The sequence below is a fragment of the Falco rusticolus genome, chromosome 6, assembly GCF_015220075.1.
Source record: "Falco rusticolus isolate bFalRus1 chromosome 6, bFalRus1.pri, whole genome shotgun sequence".
Taxonomy (NCBI): Eukaryota; Metazoa; Chordata; class Aves; order Falconiformes; family Falconidae; genus Falco; species Falco rusticolus.
Window position 1 is genome coordinate 28,873,609 of NC_051192.1, and position 22,694 is coordinate 28,896,302.

The following is a 22,694-nucleotide window of genomic DNA, read 5'->3' on the forward strand; positions in this document are numbered from 1 at the left end:
ACGTTTCAGCCCTGATTAAAAAAAAAAAAAAAGGCAGGGAAACTTGTTACTTGTTGTAGCATGTTGTCACATGTTGTCATTTGTTACGGATAGCATGTAACAGCATGTTGCGCTGAGCCCAAGGCTGGGTAACGAATAGCATAGTTTTTGTTCTGTACAAAATTGTTCTCTTAAAGCTGCATTACAGTACCGCGTTACAGTATGCCACCACTGTACTACCTGTTAAGACAAAAGAAGGGAGAAAGATTATTGTGAGGATTGTACAGTTCGGGTGGGAATGAACCCTGTTGTCCCCAAGGTAAGAGGTGCCCCTGAATTAGCAGGATTAAAAGGTAAACAGACTGAGGGAAAAATAGGAGATGAGGGTGCAAATCACAGCAATAAAATCAGGGTTAACTCTAGGCTTCATTGAACTGAATTGAGGGTTTGTATTTCAGTTTAAAACAAGCTCTTTGGTGGAAGAAGGTGAGCTGGCGTTGTGGACAGGGTACTTGGGGTTTTGTCCACCCCCTTACCCAACCCAGACATCTTGCATTACACTGGACAACATTAACCTTTCCTATAACTCAGGTCTTTGCGAGGCTGCTGTTTCTCGGCTTCGCAGTCATGTTATGGTAACAAGTGCACTGCCAAGAGGAAGATATTCAATAACCAGTGGTGAAGGTCAGATAAGAACAGACATAACAACCAGCAAACCAGTTGTGTGGCAATCTCTGAATTTTTATTCAAGTTTTCTTAGGCAAGTACAGATCCACGGTGACTACACGTTAAATACATCATGCTTTCTTCATTTTGGTCATAAGATCAGTGCTCTTGAAGAGAAGACTAGTATGAAAAGGCCTATAGCTTGAAGCAGCACAAGCACTGCTGCAGTTGTCAGAGTGCTGCAGCCTGCCGTACGTACATACGGGGCTGAACAGGCATGCCAGCAAAACTGCATGTGCAGCCTGAAAGAGACTTAATGAATCAAACCTGCTCCTGCCATCAGTGAAGCCACATCCCTCTCTGGTTTCAAAGGGCGCAGGATGTCCAGTGTGGAGGACAATGAACAGCAAACCATTACACATCAAAACAGGCACCCGACAGCGAGACACTACATACAGCTGTCACAGTAGATTAATTAATTACAACATCCAGGGAAATAAAGCTGCCATGCTTTGAAACATTACCAACAAACAAAATGGGAAAAGGTGATCATTTAGCTGAAAGCAGCTCGTGTCTGAAAACAGTGGAATGAATATTTTGCATCCAGTGTGCAATAAATATTGAGATAATCTTCCACTGAGCTCAAAAGCATGGTTATGTGAGAAGGAAGGGCAGGACATTTTGATCTTTTATACTGATATCTGTGTCATGACAATTAACATTGCTTTGCCCCTGCTCTGCCCTGCCTGTTTGCTGCCTGGCTCTCTTCACCTTTCAAATGTATGACAGGTGCAGCTGGCTCAGCGAAGCCATTTTCACCCTGCATGTCTTCTTCAGAAACAAAAGGTGCAAAAAATCCCTCAGAAAGGTTTCTTCCAATATTTCATTTATTTCTTCTGTACTTTCTGTCTTCAGCCTTCCTTAAAAACCTAATTCCTATTTCTGTCACAGCATCACCCTTCAGCCTGTCCTGGAGAAAGGTAACTTCTGCTGTTAAGTGAACCTGGAAAGAATCAGGTCTGATCAGTTAAGCAAAGAAATGCCCAGTTTTTTCCCTGTCCTCCAGTTTAAGGAGCTTTTTCTGTCTCTTACCACAAGGGGACCCCCTTTCTCAGGATTCATAAGAAAACAGATTTCTAGCTTGTTTTAAAATATCTTTCCCAACCAAGTTAATAAAGAGGACGTTTATATACGCTGGAACTTGTATAATACATTACCCTTCATTCCAGTGCTTTGCTTTCTTCCGAGAACCTGAATTATGTACTTGATGATTTTGTGATCGCAAAATTTCCTGGTGATGTGCTAATACTTATACTACTTTTGCTATTTAGTCCCATCTCAGATACTATAATTCTGAGACTGACGTACATGCATAATACTTGTACAGCTTCTGTTTTCTTGAAGCGTAAGATATATGACAAATTAGATATTGACAGAAACATAAAGCAGCCCAAACATTATCTTCCAGAAAATGCCACAGAAGCTCTACAACTCAGTGAATTTCAAATGATGCCCTTTGTTTATTTTTTTGTAAAAGTCTTAAATTTAAGAACAAAATTCGGAATGCCATCTGATACACTTCTGATGCTTTAGCTTTAACATTATACCCATCCACACTTTGTTCGCTCTTTCAGCAGGTGCTGTGGTAACCTGAGAATATTACTCATTTTCATGTATTTGGCAAGAATCAGGAATGGCTATTACAGGTTACACCTATGCAAGAAAGTAAGATGGGCTCAAGGAGCAGCTGAGGAGTCCAGCAGGCCCCCCTGGCTCTCTACATTATATGTTAGCTGGTTCCCTGATCCCACCTGGCTTTTGCACCCAAGTTAGATACTGAAGAGCCAAGTAGGGACAGTGTGGGGGTGAGCTAACCTGTGTGCTACTCTACCCCAGGATCCAGGATCCATCTGGCCCTTTAGATACAAACATTTAATCTGACAGAGAGGTTAAACATTACTAAATTTCCTTCATTTATCCGAGCAAGTGGTTTTGCTTTCCTGCATATTAGCAAAGAATGGAGAAAACAAACGTGCACTTCCTTACCATTTCCAAGGCACCTCGAATCACCCCACAGAGGAGGTTGCAGTAGCAAAGTGATGCCCGTTCTGCTGGCAGCTCCTCCACAAAGTCCACTAGTGGGTTTTTGTCCAGGATTAAGGAGAATTCATTTCCTGCAGCACTACTGCAGCTCACACTAGGGGTGACCCCAAGGTACATCTTGAAAGCAACCTGCAAAAGGATGAAACTCTGCTGCTTGAATCTGTTGTGTGCAAACCAGACATGAAACTTTAGGATGCAGCATACTGTAGACTAGCTTTACCCCAGGAAAATAGGGAGAAGGGGCAGACAGGCTGGAGATCAAATTAGATTTGCCTCTTCTGTGATCAGCTTGAGCCAGAAACACAAATCTGGACCTATGTGATACTTCAGGGAAGTACAACAGAAAGCTGCTTATTGTGTCTTTGACGTTCCTACATTTACAACCCCATACAAAGTGGTTTTGTTGTTATCACTCATCTGCTTTCAGTCACGGCACACTCCCCTGGGACCATTAGCATCTATATTAGGTCCTTCACTATATTGCCAGCAACTTTGATAACCACAGCTCAAAAACTCCTGCGACTGGTGAGTGTGTGTCTTTACTCTGACCTCCATCCACCGTCAGAAAAACAACCACCAAGAATAAGACTGCCAAGACAGCAAACTTATTTGATTACATAGAGCACTGCTTGCTTTCCTTCTATTACTGATGAATGTTACTGTAAATGTGCAACATCTGCTCTGCTAGTGGAGGGGTCCCCTGTGAGCATGTTTCTCCAGACAGTGACATCACGGCGTTATCTAGACCGCGCATACGCAGGCAGGCTAGCAGCAGGCTGTTCTTCCTCTGGAGAGCTCTCCCCTGCTACACCACTACAGACTGCTACGACCAAAGATAAACGTGTCTTGATTTTTACCTCTTTAGTGAGCATGAAACATGGATGCTTTCCAAACAATCCTGAAATTCTTTATGAACCGGAAAACCGCTATAGGTTACAGTTTTATGGCACTCCTGACAATGGGAGGTGAGCGTGTGTTTTCTCTTGTTGCTTTCAGATGCCCCTGCAGCAATGAAAACTTCAGGTACGGTTTGGTATTTCTCTTCTCCCCTGCTTTTGTTTTGCTAGTTATTGGATATTTCTTGAACAGCAAGACCTGGAAACTCTTTACAGGCTGCTGGGTGAATCCCAGAAAAATATTCCCCAGAGGGAATATCTGCCATTTTTTTTACATCTTTGGACAAATCACTTTAAATGCTCTGGTAGCCCCAGTGATGTGGCTTTCTGTGGCTTTGCTCAATGGGACTTTTTACGAATGTGCTATGAGTGGCTTGAAAAATCCTGCCTACTTGAATGCAGTTTGCCACAGCAAATCTGCAAAGTGCTTTGAAGAGCTATACAAGGTAGCCTGTGACAAAAGCTCCATGCCCTTTTCAGAGAGTGACGAGCTGAAACGAACTCTTCAAGCACAGTCCCAGGTAAGAAAAATAAATTAAGAACATTATGCAGTTTGTACTGTCACTGTGATTTATCTGTGGATGATCCTGATGTCAGATGCTAAGATAAAACTGTTGATTTCACATAAACAAAGTTTTGGCATGATGCAGCCTTGCAAAATACAATCAATCCATCTTGTAGTTCAGTTTGAGCTGTGCCATACTTCGGGGGGGCGGCGGGGCACTGACAGCAGGATCAATAAGACCAGATAACTTAAAAGATTTCTTTCTGAATGAAGATTGCTCTAAAGAGAAAATGGATTGTTTATGAGGCTGAATTAAAAGATGTCACCCCATTAAAGGGAACTATCCTATTACAAAATCCATACCACACTCTCCTATTTTATACTATCATGATAACTGTAATGAAATCTTAGGTCACTAATAGTAGAAAAATACTGGAAAATAAGATTAGTGACAGATTTGTGACTGCTTGCATAATACATTTCTGTTTGTGTTTCTCATGTTCATGGTGCCGGATGATGACATGATTTTGTCCTGCTTGGAGGAAGGAAGAAACACTAAAATAAAACAAGCAGAACATACAAGCTGAGACTGCATTACCTCTTACTGTATTGCTGTGATACAGTTCTGTTCACTGCCTTGTAATGTAAATAGAGACAAAAAGTCAAAACAAAGGGGGGGGGGGGAAGTCTACAGAAAATGACAGAAAGATGAGTATTGGCAGGAATTAAAAAACCCCAGTGGAGCCAGCAAGGTTTTGTCAGGCAACTGTACCCATCTGCAACCACTTCCTCCCCAACAGCCGGTTTTATTTTCTCATGCAAATAGGACCGGTATGCAGACAAAGCCTGTGCTGCAGACAAAGCAATTTACTTGAGAGTTTTAGAAGGAAATAACAAATAGTGCTGAAGACTTTAAGTTGTATGTATGGGAAATAGTGAAAGACCAGTGACTCAGTCTATAGCACGAGAAAACATGGGTCCTTTCTCCAAGAAAGTGAAAAGCTGCTAAAAAGAGCAGTTTCTCAAATACCCATAGAAATCATCAGTCAGTACAAAGTGACTGGAAACATAAAAGAAATAGCAGAGCTATTCTTCCATACCAGTCCCTAAGAATAATTGCTTGTCAAGCTTCTCTGTTTCACCTATTTCCCTGAGGGAACTTACTATATTCCCTCAGCTAAATATAGACTTTTACTGGTGGTTATTTTTTTAATATTAGTGCAAAAGTTCACATGAGAAAGGTTACAGCTCTCCATATCATCACCATTAAAGCATGGGAAATCAGTTCCAGTTCATATGGGTCTCTGAAACCTAGATTTGTTCCACTGTTTGAAAACAAGTTTGTTTGTTGCTTTTTTTTTTGAAGATGTTACACGTTGCAGTGGAGTAGGTAGGTAAAACTATTGCTTAGGCCAGTGGCACTAGGCATGATAAAATTGTGTTCACCCCTCTGCTCTCCTTAGAGGAGAACATCCCACAATAACAATTTCAAGTAAGTTTTTCCACCCTCAGCCCTTGCTCTAATCCTAGAAGTAGCTCTTTCTTTGAAAATGTTAACGGAATTTTGTCAAACACTGAAGTTGCTACAAAAGAAGGTTGAGTTATGCTGGAAAAGCATATTTCAGCAAAAAACAAAGCTTTCTGAAAACACAACTGTTTCTAATCAATGTGTAGATGAATTGGGCTCTATTCCAGTGCCAATACAGACCTGCCAATGCGCATGCTAATTCTTCTTTCTCATGCCCTCTCCGCCCAGCATTCTGACCGGATTGGGCAAGAAGGTGATTTAAAACCAGTTTTGGCATAAAAATTATTTTCCACTACAAAGGGCTGATTCATTGAAGTCTAAAAAAGTTCACAAGAATAGCACAGATTTCAGTGAATCTCCTGGTAGAAGACTTGGGGAACACTTCTTAAATTTAAGAGAGTCTTTTATATTCCTATTAGCTAATTAATGCAGTTGTTGGTTTTGGTTTGGTCTGTGTTTTTTTGAGGTTTTTTTCATTAAAAGGAAGTCTAAAAAAACACATCTAAAAATGGTCACAGTTTAAAAGGTTGATTGAGCTGAGACAAAAGTTACTTTTTTGGGGTTTGTAGTTCATCATAATTCAGAATTGTGTCTTAACCTTAATTCTTGCTGGGTAATTTTATTATAACACTTCCAGGAGACAGAAAACCATTTACCATCTAGTGATTGGGATATTTTATTCTCTTTATGCACTTTTCCCTTTTTGTGACAGGACTCTGTGAGCAAATCCAATACACTTCATGCCAGACAGTTATAGTAATAAACTCTCATCATGCAGGCACTACTCCTGCTTTCAGGTCCTCTCCGTTTTCCTGCTTTCAGGTCCCCTCTGTTTTCTATATAGCTCTATTCATTTGATTTATCATCAGACTTGAGTTCTGATTCGAGACAATCTATCCCTGAACCTGCCATTGCTGTTATGCTGGAGACATCACTTCAGCTATTTTTATAAAATGGGATGGGGAAGCAGCCATACTCTAGTATAAGCCAAATTTTCCTGAGCATTTTACCTTCCACTGTAAAAATCAGCCAGCTTTTGCCTTCCTGAAAAAGACACACCAAAATAAGCACTATTGAGAAGCCTCAATCCTCATGTCTTCTGCTTCCCACTGGTTCTTGTATGGATGCCCCATCAACACTAATGCCAGGCACGAAATGCAAACTGGGATGAGACACTGCAGTGGGGTCCCAAGAGGGCCCTCTGTACAAAATGTGGTCGCTCTCTCAGACATTCTTGATTTAAGTAGCATTTTCACTTGGGCCTTTTTAACCTGAAACACATTTCTTTTGTTTTCCCAGATTTTAGGCTGGTGTGTGATAGTTACCACAGCTCTCCTCTCCCTGCTAACAACTTGCTGCGTCAGCTGCCAGTCAAAAGTCAGCCACCTCCAGCTGATGTTCTGGAGGGTGTATGCGGAGAAGGAGAAGGAGCAACTTGAGCAGATTTTCCAGCTGTATGCCACCAAGCTGAGCGAGCGAAACCTGAAGTGCTTTTTTGAGAACAAGGAACCAGAAACAATTCCTCTGCCAGCTTTTCAGGCATGGGAGGATGCTTCCCAGCTCTACTCTTTCAGCAGTAGCAAACAGCATTATAGCACAATTCACAGGCTAGTTGAAGAAGGCCAGAAAGAAATCAATGAGGAAAGAGAAACAATGCTGGACTTTGTAGACAGAAGGGAAATACCATAGATCAAATATATTTTCAGCTTTTTTACATCTTGCTTATACGGCATATTTCTAGCTGGTTTCGTCTCTGTATTTTTTCACAATGGCCTCTTCTTCATCAAGTTCCTGCCTAGTTACAAACTTGCTCCAGAAGGATGGAATGAAATTATTTCCCTACATCAGTGAAAAAGCTGCAGATCTCCATGGCACCTAGGGTTCACACTCTACTAATGTTGCAGACTCCAGATCAAGAGCTGACAGCAAAGAGATGGATAAAAAAAGAGGGGTTTAGCAATATCCTATGTAAAAGACACTATATTATGCTCATCCTATGTAAACCAAGAGACCATCATAATGTAACACCATTTAAAAGGTGTGAATATAATAGGGGTGTGTGTGAATACAATAATAGAGGATGTGTGTGGTTTTCTGCCAGCCCACAGAAAGTAAAGGTTTTGCTTCCAGGTCATTTCCAGGCCATTTACAGATACAGCATTGTTTTGAGGCACCAGTGGTCACACAAGGCATCTCAGTGTCTTTGGACTCCTATTGCACCTACAATGCTACGGATGGTCACAATGATCAGCCCGGGTCCTCTAATCCCTGAGACATCTGCCTGGGGACGTGACCTCCACTGACAGTGAGGTGCCAGGTAAATTTTTAGACAAATCTTACAGTTGAAGTGTAGGGTACCAAGAACTTGAAATTACCAAATAGCTCGGCATTTTGTGTAAAAATTAACATGCTATTTTGAAACATAATCAGTTGTTGTTAGAGCTTTGTTACAATAATGAAAATGCATTACTAATATTTTGCATCTATAGAGTACTTGGTATTATCTTCTCCACTGAGAATTTCTCTTTGTGTGGGTATAAAGCTCCTGTTTTGAGTGGGGTTTGGGCACTGGGTGCAGCCTGTAGAGCTATGCAATTATTGTTTGTACTGGGCCAAAAGCCAGTGTACAACAGAGGGCCTGGAAGAAAATTCCACATTTTAAGACAGGAAAATATTTTTGTAGCAGGGTGATTTTCACTTTTTCTGAGTATCTTAGGAAACTTAATGTCTGGAGCAAGAGGAACTGGCAGGCAATGCAGGTGAGGTGACTGCATGATCAGTACTTCTGACAAATGCATTTCACCCCAGAGCCCTATGCTTTACCTCACCTACTTGGAATTCACCACATGGCTCTAATACGGGGTGTTTAGAGTCTTTGCAAATACTCTATAGAAGGAGAACAAAGTTTCTGCCAAGTTCCTTTTCCTGGGGTGACTGGGCAGGCTTTTATGCAGCATTTTACTGCCGGTCTCCCCAAGTCTGCAAAGAATCATATTTTTTTGCTCTGTTTGAATAGGGCTCTTATCCACAAATCAGGGTACTCTGTCCAGCTGTTCTCATGCTCGCTGCTCTTCTGCAGAAAAAACTTCAAGAAACTATCTGTATTTACTCTTTGTTAAAATAAAATCCAAGAGCTAACTCCACTGTCTGCTTAGAATTTTCTCTGTGTTTTTTAATAACTTGTGGTCTTTGAACAAACAGTTTAAAGGTTTTTTATCCCAGCTGACCCACTTTGCATCAGACTTAGAACATATGCCTGAATGCACCTGCTGCAACTGAAAGCACAGATGTGACACTGTCAAAGTGAAAGTCACAACAGCAGACATGTCTGACACCACGTATGGCACGTGCATTTTTCTCCCCAGGCTCCTCTCCTGGTATAGCAACTATCTACTTCCAGGGTACACATCCCTTTGCATTTGTCTGCTTTCTCGTTTTTTACAAGATGCCCCAACATCTACTGCCCAGCCCCATTTCATCTCCTCCCTACACAGTAGGGGAGAAGTGACACCACCTAACAGGACGTCCCCACTGCCTGGGCCACTCTTCCCTTCCCAAAGCCACCTTTCCACCTCCTTCCTCACAAGTACCGCAGAAAAACAAAGCAAGAAGGGATGCAAAGGCAAGGACTAAGTAGGTTAATAAGCTGATCACAGAATATGGGAAACAAGTGTGTTGATATAAGGAGGAGATCTCCACTGTGACAAGGCAAAAGCATAGTTGGCAGGGGGAAAGGTGGCAGGACAGATGGGTTCTGTTTTGGGCTTTTGACACCCTCTTTTTCCTCAGGAGAAAGCTCAAAGCTCTGCACCTGAGTAGCCAGTGCCATCTGAATCAGGAGTGTTTTCCCAGCCTGGTCTTCTCCTTCATCGTGGAGGAACAAGACCAAGTTATGTTCTCCTCCCCTTGTCCGTACCCTGCTTCATGTTCACAGGTAACTCATGTTCAGTGTCCCCAGCTCCAAGAGCAGCTGCTGAGCACTTGGTGCTGCAACATGTGCCTGGTAGAGGCCCAAGTCTTTTGCTAACCCTTGTTCTCAGGGCTGTGTTACTCTGTGTTGTCTTGCCAAAATGCCTGCAACGTAATGCAATTTCTGTGTGGATGCTGGAATACTTATATAAACCCAGACAAAAATAAAAGCCCGTTTGACCCTATGTTTTCAATTGGAAACTGGTTTTGGCAAATCTAACCCTGCCCTTGAAGCAGCTATGGCAAAAGTTCTTCTGTATCAACATTGTCCCTGAATTAAAGTTCAGCAGCTACCATAGCAGCTCAGAAAGTGGTGAACACTATTGTCAACACTATCCAAAACAAAGTGGAAAAAACCCCATAAACAGCAGAAGCAATATTTCTCTCTTGGAAAACTTAGATTTTCACATTAATTCTGATGTCCATCAAAATATGAGTGCACAAATAAACAGGAATCTTCTGCTCAAGTCTCTGTGCTTTGCCCCTCAGTTTACTATTTCTTCTCCTCTGCGAGAACCCATTTTTTTCATTTGAATTCTGTTAACTCTTCTTCACCTACACATCTGCTGCTCCATCCAACTTCAAGTCTGTTATAAGAACAAAAACTAGTTAACAATGCTAAGCCCTCATATGCTTTCAATTTAGTTTCATCTGTATTTTGCATTATGGTATGACGCATCTGTCCAAATTCCATTGTTAGAATTTCCTGTGTAAAAGAAAACTTGCATGGAAACTATGCAAAGCCAGTAGCTGATTTGCAATGGAACACCAAATTAAACCAAAACTGCACATTTAAAATTGTAACAAAGTCTCAGCAGAAAAAAATATAATTAAGTATAGATAAGTAATTCAATGGATATGAACACTTTTTAAAAAAACAGTCTATGACTGGACAGAAATTCCTTTAAAACTAGCATACACAGCTTCTCAGAAGGTAAAACAAAGTTCTGCTAAGTCTTTTCTTGTGGCTAAAAGACAGGGAAGTAAAACAAATGAGAGGTTTAGAAAGCTGCATTCCTAAATCTGTCTCATTTCTATCTATATGAAAAGGAAGAAAAAATAAATCTGTTTGACATGTATGTAGGCTCACCATCAAAATGACACCCATATAAAGCAAAACCTCTCTTCTGAAAATGTTAATTGCAACTCTATGGGATTATATATTGCTTAATGTCAAACAAGAAATCTGTGCAGCCAGAATTAAAAATGTACCACTACACTTTTTCAGTCTTAACCATAATCCTATCTCTCTCAAGCAGCAAGAATAAAATTCATTAACATTTTGATGGTGTTCAAATACAGTCTAGAATTACTGAAATATTTAGGAGGCCACTAACTTATCAGTCCCTTTATATACTGCTGGGGACTCTTCACTGCAAAATGCTGTATGTGTAAATAATGTTGCAAAGTAAGTGATAATACAGACTGTTAAAACTGAAACCATAATTTCAGATAACAGAATAACAAGATTAATTAAGGACCAGAATTAATCTGCTTGGAAGGTGAAAGACAGCAAAAAAACTATTTTTGCTAGCATACTTTTCAATCTTAGTACTTTTCTACAGTCGGTGTTTGGGAAAAGCAAGATGCTTGAAAGGTTTGCCATCTGTTGCTGTTTCTGTGTATTCACAAACTTTTCTTCACTGTTTATAGTGCAGTTCTCCAATTTTTTCAATTTAACTGTCTACTGCTTAGCACAGCAACCTGCTATATGCATTTCCCTCTCACTTTTAAGACCTGAAAAGCAACATCTACCAGCTTTTTAAATCCTGCCAGCTTCTGTCAGACTTTCAAACTAGCCATATGTCAATATACAGGGACCTTGCTGGTCCATTTGGTTTCCATTTTCTTATCCCAATTTGCCAGTGAGCAGAAAGCCTATTTCTACATGGCCTGTTTCAGCTCTTTTTTATTCAGTCCTGGCAGTAACCCTGCAAAGTCACAGCACCAATACACGAAGTCAGTGAGCACCGTGGGAACTCAGTGTAGAAGGACTCACTTTGGCTCATCATCAAAACTGGGCCCTCCTCCAATCCAGTATAAAGTAGCAGTAAATCCCAGGCTTTGCAGTCTGAACCAGTGGTTGAAATTCTAAGCCCTCAGTCACTGCCTTAGGTGCACCTTTCCTTCAGTATTTATTTCTTAATATGGCAAGCTGACTTGTACTCCTCGTTTTATGTTTTTTCCCTTTGCTTCATCTCTTTCCATTTCTGCAGGGAACACCCACCGCCTGATCTGACTTATCCTCTGCTTTCCAAAGGGCTGCAGGGTAACAGCTGTGTTTACAGGATGTTTGGCTCTGACTACTTGAACTGCTTATCTGCCTTAATTACTTTAACTTTGAACTGGTTTTACTCTAACACACTCATCCTCAAACAGGTTTCTGCCTTGGAAGAGTTAGTGCAGTTAAGTATTTAAGCACTTTCTCCTGGCTGAGGACACTAGTGTGGAAGGGTTGAAGAGATCACGGGAAAAAGCTGTGTAATCCTGAGCTGATAACTTAACAGCATATTTGCAGTTATTTGCTGTGTCGCTTTATGTATGTTTTGTTGGTATGTGCCTCGGACAAATGTGCTTGAAGACTACTTAAAAAATGTTTTGCCAAAGAATGGTGAAAATACTTTCCATATCACATTTTGCCTCAGAAAGGTTATACTCCTACTACAGAACTCCACTTTTAGTTTGCTAAAAATAGTCTTTTCAAGAGACTGTGTGCTTTAGTTTGTTCCAGTCTTTCCAAGTAATTTTATTTTTCTCAGCAATTCTCTTTTGAAGTACAACCTGCAGAGAAATAGTGTCTTTTCCCTTAATTTGATGGTTAACTTCTCACAGTATATTGTTGTTGAATCCCCTGTACTCAAGAATGTACTTAAGTTTAACTGTACTAAAGCATTTGTAAATAAGGGAACCATAAGGAATAAGACCCAGAAAACCAGATATGTGGCACATATGTGAAAATCCAGGAAAAAATTACTTTTAATATTAAAAAAATATATTTAAAAATTTAAAAACAATCCAGAAAAAGAAGTACACGAACTATCTGAAGAAGAACATAAATGAACACAACCTTGATTTTTCAGCCTGGTATTGTTCTTTTAATGAGACAGTGTATTTTGATACAGTGATTGAAATGCTGCTTGTCTCATGTTTTTTATTCAGCTGCTCTCACTGCTTCAGTGGATCCTCCACTCCAGCTCAGCTCCTCCAAAGGAAGAGCTTTGTTATACACCATCCTGATTTGAGACTCCAAAATACACTTTACTTCAGTGTCCTGGTTTTGGCTGGGATAGAGTTAATTTTCTTCCTAGTAGCTGGTACAGTGCTGTGCTTTGGATTTAGTATGAGAATAATATCAACAACACATGATGTTTCAGTTGTTGCTAAGTAATGTTTACCCTATGTCAAGACCTTTTCAGCTTCCCATGCTCTGCCACTGAGGAGGTGCACAAGGAGCTGAGAGGGAGCATAGCCAGCACAGCTGACCCAAACTAGCCAAAAGGATATTCCATACCGTAGAATGTCATGCTCAGTATATAAACTGGGGGCAGTTGGCCAGGAGGGGCCCATCGCCTCACAGGGACTGGGCACTCATTGGTCAGTGGGTGGTGACCAGTTGTACTGTGCATCACTTGTCTTTTCTGGGGTTTATTTATCTCGCTTTTTATTACTTATCATTATCATTATAATTATCATTATTATTATTATAATCATTATCATCATCGTAATTATAATCATCATTATTATTATAATTATTATTATATTTTACTTTGATTTTTAAAATGTTCTTATCTCAACCCATGAGGTTTACCTCTTTCCAATTCTCCTGCCCATCACATGGGAGTGGAGAAGCGAGTGAGCAGCTGTGTGGTGCTTAGTTGCTGGCTGGGATGAAACCACAATATTCAGGAGGAAATTTAGTTTCCAGTCTTTCATGAGCTAATGGAATCTGGCTGGCTTTTAGTAATGTCACCTGTTTCTGCTTTAAACTTTGGCAGATCATGGGGTGTGTGTACTTTATAGCCCTACCCGCAATAGCAAATGCAAAGAGGTCCTTTCCCTGTTTCTGTGACAGCCATCAGTTCCTCTATGACAAGCATTTTGGAATGATAACATAACTTCTGTCCCTCCATTTCAGTTAGTTGTAACATAAGTGTCTCTGACATGGTTAATGTGAGCAGGATCACACATCACCCGGTAACATACACTTTGAACTAAGATAATCCTGTACAACCAGCATATACTGGTACCTTATTTCACCGTATAGAAAGCCTGCTCTTCCCCAGTACATCAGTCAGCAGTTAAACATAATGCTTACATTTAGCTGATGCTGCTGGTAATTCTCAAGCATTCAGAAAGTATGCCAGTCATATTTTTGTCTCCTAAAATGAGCCAATGGAAATGAATGCCAGTTCAATTAACTGATGCCCAGATCTGTTAAAACAAACTACTACCTTGCAAACTGTTCTTTCTAATAAATTGTGGTTAACTTTTGCCATTGGGGAAGGCTAGGCACATCTTCATCAGCAATGCTTCATAGCTGAAAATCATAAAGCATAAAGGGCTCATTCATCATGACCTGAATGTGTATTAGTCTGAGCTAACTCAGTATCTATGAACTACTACCTCCTTTACAGTGACTCAGCTGTCTAAAGGGGCTGAATATTCCTATGGATTTCTGTAGAGGAATGAAGCTGGGTTAATTATCATTGATAATATACAACTATGGGTTGTAAAGTAAAGACAACTGCTTCAGGGGCGGCGGGTTGGCCGATGTAGATAAAGCTGTGGCTGGTTCTGTTAAGTGGTTGGGCAGCCAATGAAGAGAGCAGCCGAGGAAGAGAGAGGAGGAAGAAGCAGAGAGAAGGGAGAGAGAGCGTGCCTTGAGTGAGGAGAGACTAGGGGAAGACAGCAGAGGGGCTAGCACAAAGAGTATGTTGGTATGTGACGGTAAAAGCCCTTGTTGCGGCTGGCTAGTTTGGAAGAGTGCTGCGACAGATTTCTCCTTGAGCTTCCCCAGGAAATCTGACTTGCCCATGGAGGCAAAAATAAATCTTTAAACACCCATGTATTGCCACTAAATTTCCTCCTAGATCTTTCTTGTCTGACAATAGTGTGAATGACTGATTAATAAAAGGGAAATTTCCATCAAAGAGAGCAAAAGCACTCACTCTGATTTTATCTCTTTGATTTTATTATTAGACTTGTGGGTAGTCAGGAAAATGTTCTTCTCATTTTCTTTTCCTTTCTTCTATTTCTTCTCTATTACCATTAAGTCTCCCTTTTGAAGAAAAACCTGAGGCTTATTTCTATATTACCATTTTAAAGTTAAAAAATGTCTAAGATAATTATGGAGACACTGAGGAGATTTAGATGACAGGGTAAGAATATCAAAGTTCAAGATCTGTATGAGATGGTTAAGACTTATGCTCCTAGAAAAAGAAAATAGTGAGGGAATATATGATTTCCAGTTTGTTAAAACTGGATCATTTTTTATTGTTTGCTGCATTCTCTGGCAAGAGTAGAAGAAATCAGCTTAAGCTGCATTAAACAAAAAGAAACTCTTTACTTATTCTAATGGCAAAATGCCCCTTAGGCTACTAGGAATAGAAGAATTTTAATTTCAGCGTAGCAACTGACTTTAAGGTCAATTTTGGTCAGGGTTTGGCAGCCTCTCACATTTTGTGTTCTCAGTCCTCAGATACAAAACTAACTCACCATTAGGTGAATGAATACTGTGGTTTTGTCAACCTTTTGCGGTAAACTTACCACTATGGGTTTGTCAAGACCATCCACAAAATTCTTGTCTCACTAAACATCACGGTTTTTGTGTTCTGTTGAATGTGGTTTTTTCACCAGCCTGATGTAGCACTATGTTACAGAGGTAGAAACTAATGTCTCCTCTCAAGGCCAGCCTCTGTGAGTTACTAATTGACATGAGGTAATCAACATAGATAAGGAAAAGTGTGTATTTCACCCAATGGAAACATAGGTGTGATTGTAGAGATATGTTTTGATAGCAGTATGGCAGAAAATGTAAGTAACTCCTGGAGCAAAACTATAGAGGACGAGGGAGAAGCTGAGACCATTGAAGCTGATGAAAATATAGAGAATGTAAATTTTATCTACCTGTGCAATCATGTCTGCGGTTTCAGAATAACTGCGGCACTTTTTCACAGCTGAATGAGCTAAAAAATCATCTATCAGCCTTATGCCAATGCTGTATCCCCTAAGGAGAAAACAAAGAAAGTTAATATTCAAAATGGGGGACTTCTTTCCACCTACCATCTCCCTAATCTGTCTCTTGTGCTTTCTCAGCAAAACAGCTGCATGTTCCTAAATGAATTGCTTTGAGGACAACAGAATTTGCTGGTCTAGATTCTCCTTTCTACCGCATTTTGCAGTGCAGTGGGATTGCTGTTCATGTAGTCATTTAAGGAATCAGACTTCGTTATGCACAATACTCCTGGCAAGGATGATATGAATGTTGTTTACATACACATTGTCTATACATACATTTATATTGACATATATGAATAAATATTATATGTGACATGTGAGTATAATATATAAACATATGCAAATAATACAAATAATACTTCTTTGTCACTAAAAATAGGATAGGATAACATTGCACAGTATTTTCACCATTCCTCTGTGATCCCCAGAGTTCATCTTACATTGACCCTGTCAAGGAGAACAAAGCAACTGCCCCTTTAGGTCACAGCATTCACCTCTGGGCTGGCATGGAGTTCAGCAAATCCTGGGCACCCTCAGTGCAGTGGTCAGGTGCCAGGAAAATCCACAGGAAATGGACTCACATCTGATCTCTTTCTTCTTATTTCTTTACCTCATTATTTGCTCTTTCCTCCACATTTCCCTAACATGTTCCTATTTGCACAAACAATTTGAAAGTTGCTAGTCAATACACAGTTTCACTACACCACCAACTTCATTTTGTATTTAAAACGCTACGGTTTCAGAGAAATTAAATAAAAAGGGATGGAAGTTAATGGATTTTTTTATAAAACAAATACTCATTCCTAGCTCTCACAACATTCCACAGATATTTATTTTATAGTCATCTCTCATTCATCTCTGGTTAAAGTAAGAAGTTTCAAAAATACACAGGCTTCTTTACGATGCTATGGTGGAAATTACTAAAGAGTAGTTTTGGAAGACGTGGAGAAATTTTTCCTCCTTGTGTTTTTATTATTATAGCTTTTTCTATAAAATATTTTGAGGTTTTGTCTTGATAAAGACTTGATGAAACAATGACAGGTTTCATTAAAGCAATACAGCTATTTTTACTTCTATGAAGATGGAAACAGCCCATCTAGAGGAAGAAACCTTACAGATTCATAGATGACCTGTGACAGTTGGCGACAGTATTCTTAGCTCTCTCCACATATATATATATATGTACGTATATAATCTGTAGTGAGAAAGGTGTTTTTCACCATACAGTTGCCAAATAGTTGCTTGTCAATTTGTTATTCATTTGACTTTGCAAATCTAAGGTGTAACAGTTGAAAGGAACCTAAGCAGTCTTGTACATCACCAATACGTACCTTGCTAACTGATGATGATTTACCAATGTTATTGATACTGATACTTACACAATAAATAAATATTTCATTTTTTCTTGATGCATGACATACTGCAATTTTAAACCTCATGCTGTCAAAACCACTTTTTGATCCTGTCATCACATTATACATCAGATCACTTTTTGGCTTCTTGTCAAAGACATGGTACAAAATCAGTAAGAAACTTCATTGAGTTCAAGCTTCTTCACTGAGGATGAATGCACTGACAAACAGGCAGAGGCTGCCAGAATCCACATAAATGGAAACAAAAAATTCCCTAAAAACATTTCTGAGTTCACATTCTTTCATAACATTTGTGTCAATCTCTTTCTGTTTTTCAAAAAATGCTTGGAGGTATTAACTATTTTGTGTGCCCATTTTGCCTGAAAACACAAGCCTTACTCTTCTGCCAAAGATCTTAATCTTCTTATTTACCAGCCCAGAAGTTGTTTCTTGCTGATTTTCTGTGATACCATTATTTTTACTGTGGTAATGCCTAGGAATCTTAGTCAGGATGACAGGATCCTATAAACATAGGATCTCAATTTTTCAAAGAGGTTATCCATTATAGAAATCAGTTCCTCATTGACCATTTGTGCTAACTCACTCATTGCTGTATGATCTTTCAAAGGTGAGAAGCCCATCTGCCCCTAACCCAGGGAAGAGAGCCACCTCACAGGGGACAATTCAGACCACCCAAGTCAGCCACCTGAATTACCTGCTCTGGGAAGGCAACTGACTACAAAAGGAAGCTGCCTATTGACTGAGTCACCTAAGCCAAATCCCTACAACCTGGAATTGCAACTGCTTCTTAGCTGTCCAAGTCACAAACCCAAGGTATATGAGTGGGAGGCACAGGAAGGCCACATCAACAGTGAACATAGAAATGCATGTTAACTAGAAAATACCTGTGAGAAACAAAACGTTTGTCCCGTTTGAAAGAATATGGGTACAAAGAAATAGAAGAGGAGAGTTAACATGGAAGTTGAAATTGAATACATGGATATAGGAGATGAAATTTATAAGTTTATATTATGCATTAGCATAACAAAGGATCAACAAGGACCAAGTGTAAGCTATCAAAATAATCCTGAAACTTTTCTTCTGAGAATTCAAAAAGAGAATTGTTGATCTTAATTCACAAATTTGTGTTACTTCTGTTGACAGAATATTGAACCTTATTCTCATGATCTCTGTAATCCTTGACAGAGGGCTAGAACTCATAAGATAGCTGACATAAAGCTGAAAGGTAACGTATAGGTGGACAAATAGCATTATCAATAAAGCTGAACATTTAAAACAGTACTTACATTTTATCTAACCAGGTGTTGACATCTTCATCTTTTTCATAGTCCTTGCACAGCTGGGCTACCAAAGCCCCATATGTGAGTACAAAAAGTTCTCTGCTCTGAAAAGGTCGAAATTGAAAATGAAGCAAACTAGAATCAAACTTTCCCACACTTTTGAGCTGCTACTGCATTAAAAGCAAGCAACATTAACATCTCCATTAATAAAGAAACTTCTGTCTGTGGATGTGTAATCGCTGAAATCCACAATTCAGTGTGACAGAAGCTGAATTGATCAGCACTTGAGTCTCTGCACAGGGAATTTGCTTGTCAAAAAGACTTTCTTGGGATACAGCTACTTTCATCAGGTGCACTCTTGCATCCTATAACCACACATATGTATGCTTGATTGATAAATGCTGTCAAATGCCACCCAAAATTAATGACAATCATTTAGTTGCAGGGAGAATTACAGAGGCAATGAGCTATTGGTCTGTTTACGAAAGGAATAACAGTATATACACTGAAATTCCAGTTCCTTTACAAAGGTATGGTTGATCTGATTCAGATCATCAGCTGCTTTCCCAAGAAAATAAAAATTAGATAAAGAAATTGGCTCAGAATAATGAAAACATACTATAATTCAGCACAAGTGTAAAGAATAACAACAAGTAGAGTAGAAAAGAATCAGCCCCATTGATATTTCCCCTCCTTTATCAGTCTTTACAAGTAACCTGCATCACCATCAATACTAGCTCTCCAAATTCCTGGACAATCTCGTTGCTACGTTATTTCCACTACCTGAGCAAGATGAAGGGAATGGGTGAGGATTACAGCCACCTGCCCAAGGAGCATGGAGAGCAACTGAGGAGGTCAAGGGCATATCTCTGCACAGATCCTGTCACAAGCACTAGTCTGGGATCTTCAGCTGCGCACCAATCCAGAGGAAAATTTTCTTCCCTCCCTGCCCTGCCAGATCACCTCCATGGCACTGCAGAATTGACTGTATTTAGCAGGAGCAGCAAGTGTCCTTTAGGCGAGAGACTAGGTTGACTCTCACTAAACTTCTTGGGCAAGAATTAATTAAAGGAAGTGCTGCAGGCCTGAGGCATGTGGGCAGACTAGAGGTGCTTTTGTTTATAGCCTGTGGAAAAATAATAGTGAATACCAATGAAAACACTAGAGCAAATCACAGGAAAGGAATAACAGCTTGGTAGAAAGTCTTCTTCCTGCTCCTCTTGAATCAAAAGCTTGGAGTTTAACCAGTATGTCCATTTCACCAAGTCACTGTTCAAAATCTGTAGTATGGAACCATGTCCTAAATTCACCTTGGTGATAATTCCTATTTACAATAATATTGTTCACTTTGCCAAATTCTTGTTAAGAAGTTTTTAATGGAGTAAATGGATGCTATACAGGTTCTGTATTGTTCTAATCTCAGCAAAAAGTCAGATTTGTGATAAGACAAATACCTTAGAGAAACATAAGCATACTCTATCAACATGAGTGTATTTATCAGCCACTCTTGCTATCTGTTGAAGTACTTTTTGTCCATAAACTTATGTATATTAAGTTTAATTATATCGTATTCTTCCATTTCTTTTTCAGTAGAAACCTCTGTCCCCTTTTCAAAAACTGACATAACATTGTTTGCTGTGTCATTCTGGAACTTCTCTACTGCCTCAGCTCCTATCAAAAATCACCATTCACCATACAGAAAACCCTAAGGCTCTAAGTTCCTGAACAAAGATTTGTGTGGAATTGAACCATCCAAACACAGGACAGACTTTGTGTTTCATTTTAATATCTAACAACAGAGGCATATAAACTTACCTGACATTTCTATCTTTGACCATAAACTTCTCTAAGCACTTAGACCTCTGCCTCTGAACAAATCCCAGTCTCAGAAACTTTGTGCCCATCTTTCCTAAGCCTGTTCAGAATCTCAGTACTAGGGATAAAGTAAAAACATGCAGTTAAGTGCCCAGTGAGTGAGATAGTAATTTTTTGTTATCATCTTCTACAGTTGTCTATGTTCTCTTTTCCTTACTAGCAACTTCCTCTCTCTTCAGTTTGTTGTACATATGTATACATAGATATGTGTGTCATAATTATACTTTTAGATGCAAACATATTCTCTTCAAGACACAATACTATCATTGGGTATTTTAAACCACTGTGGCCTTATTTCTGCATTTATGGCATTTTGGTTTTTTGGACTTGTGGTAAAATAGTCCTATACATTTCGAAATTTTCAACCATAGATAGTTTCTGAGGAAATTGGCTATCTGAATTTTTCCTATTTAGACACATCACTGCCAGAGAACAGGAAGAATAACCAATATCTTCAATGACACAGAAGAATGCTTTTTGTGACCATGCAGTTTAAGAAGACCTGTTGGGAAATCTTGTATGCAGTATATTTAAAACAACTGCTGGAACTTTAGGAGAATATGAACATGAAGTACAGAAAAAGAAGGAAGTTTTGGTCTATATAAATTCTACTTGATAGGATTCTGTGCTATGTGATCAATGGTCAAAACCAACATTCAAAGACAATGGTTACAGTTTAACCATTGTTTCCCAACAATCAGATTTTGGCCTTAAAGCCAGCATTGAGGTCCTGTGATGGTGCACTCCCTATGCACAGCAAAATCATGGCATTAGGAAAATTAAGAAGGACCCCTGCTCACGCAGCATCACCACCAAAAGAAGACATGGTATGGTGTGATCCCAGATGAACCATCTCTTCCTGTAATTGTTCATGGGATAGAGGTGTGGCTGACGCAGCTTCTTTTCTCCAAAACAAGAACAGAGTTTTGGCCTCAAGGATTCATGTTGAGGGAGAACTGTCTGAAAATAATTTCATTTTATAGTCAAGGTAGCTGGAGAGATATGCAGGCTCCTAGAGCAAACCTCAGTATAACTGCTCAAACAGACTCCAAGTCCTATGGGCAGGCTTTTTTATGTCACTGCTTAATAGCCAGCAGATTGTTGGCAGCTCACAAGGGGGTCCCACTGTAGTCATAAATGCTGCCAGCACCTCTGCTCTGATACTGGCAGACTCATCCCCATCCTTCCAGCACTTTTTGGAAATTAAGGCTATTTGGAAATATACAGTGCATCAATACAATAACAGTTTATTCCTAATCCATGCACAATTTTAACTTAGAAAAATGTCTTACTATTTTGTGGTTGTCCTTTCTTCTTGGTGGCCGAGACATGTTGCTTGTGTAGCACCTGATGTACTTGTCAGTTTATGTCTTTTCTTCCTCCAGCAGCATAGTTTTCTCTCCAGTCACTGTATTTCCTCTTTCCCTTTTCTAAAGTTTTCTCCTTTCTGCTGTTCTGCCTTTTGCATGAGATGTGTTTGCTGCAATCTGTAATGCTGCTGATGCTCCTCCTATTTTCTACGTGTACTGAGCCCTTTGGGAGGAATTTGACTGGCAACAGATCTGCCCCTGTACACAACATAAATAACAGCTCCATCCATAAGAATGATCTGTAATCAAATACACAGCAAACAGCCATATGAAGTCAAACCGGGCAGCCCCGAGAGATTCACAAGTCTTATGTTTTTAGGGACAGCAAATTCATTCTGTTGTTTCTGTCAGGTTTTGGTGTTTGGAGAGTTAATAAAAGTGCCCTCTCTGAAGAACAAAATCACAGACTCAGAATCATGGAATTGTTTAGGTTGGAAAAGACCTTTAAGATCATCGAGTCCAACCGTATACCTAATACTGCCAAGCCCACCGCTAAACCTCGTCCCTGAAGATACTGTTGTATAAGGTAATTAAAAATTGATCATTTTCAACTTAAAGGAGCTATAGTCTTCTGTCAGCTCTGACTGCTTTAGTCTGGTGAGTTAATGCCTGCCTAGGCAGTAGCAGTATATGTTACGAGGCATTACTACCACCATGTTTCTGAAAAGCTGGCAGGACAGCCCTAGAGCACCAGACTCCCAGAGGAATGAACTGTGTACCTGCCACAGCTGCCAGCTTGTGCAAATGGTACTGTCATTAGCAATGTTTGCAGGTGATTTTATATCATTCTTAACCTATTATAACCCCTATTTGTAAACATGCCTGCTACCAGCATCTAGGAAGGTTTGGCTTACTTTTTCTGTTTTCCCCTGAGGTAAATTTGGCCTATTCCATTAGTTTAGATTTGCAATAA

General features: G+C 39.7%; 2 protein-coding genes across 2 annotated transcripts; one reads left to right on the forward strand and one right to left on the reverse strand.

Annotated features, from left to right (window-relative positions):
- Window positions 1–709: 709 nt before the first annotated feature.
- TRAPPC3L (trafficking protein particle complex 3 like) lies at window positions 710–21,969 on the reverse strand. The gene is made up of 5 exons (XM_037392887.1): window positions 21,704–21,969; window positions 18,543–18,640; window positions 15,773–15,872; window positions 2,692–2,877; window positions 710–1,648 (listed from the first exon to the last, which is right to left on the reverse strand). The coding sequence occupies exons 1-5, from the start codon at window positions 21,740–21,742 to the stop codon at window positions 1,529–1,531; spliced, it is 543 nt and encodes a 180-aa protein (XP_037248784.1). The 5' UTR covers window positions 21,743–21,969; the 3' UTR covers window positions 710–1,528.
- CALHM5 (calcium homeostasis modulator family member 5) lies at window positions 3,494–8,820 on the forward strand. Its single transcript, XM_037392886.1, has 2 exons — window positions 3,494–4,165; window positions 6,977–8,820. The coding sequence occupies exons 1-2, from the start codon at window positions 3,626–3,628 to the stop codon at window positions 7,364–7,366; spliced, it is 930 nt and encodes a 309-aa protein (XP_037248783.1). The 5' UTR covers window positions 3,494–3,625; the 3' UTR covers window positions 7,367–8,820.
- Window positions 21,970–22,694: the final 725 nt, after the last annotated feature.

Excerpts from the sequence above, each read along its gene's own strand:
- CALHM5 (XM_037392886.1), top strand. The coding sequence starts at position 3,626 with ATGGATGCTTTCCAAACAATCCTGAAATTCTTTATGAACCGGAAAACC. Across the intron at positions 4,166-6,976 it reads CTCTTCAAGCACAGTCCCAG|ATTTTAGGCTGGTGTGTGAT; the intron begins GTAAGAAAAATA and ends TTGTTTTCCCAG.
- TRAPPC3L (XM_037392887.1), bottom strand. The coding sequence starts at position 21,742 with ATGTCTCGGCCACCAAGAAGAAAGGACAACCACAAAATA. Across the intron at positions 15,873-18,542 it reads AACACCTGGTTAGATAAAAT|GGGATACAGCATTGGCATAA; the intron begins GTAAGTACTGTT and ends TTTTCTCCTTAG. Across the intron at positions 2,878-15,772 it reads CCGCAGACATGATTGCACAG|GTTGCTTTCAAGATGTACCT; the intron begins GTAGATAAAATT and ends ATCCTTTTGCAG.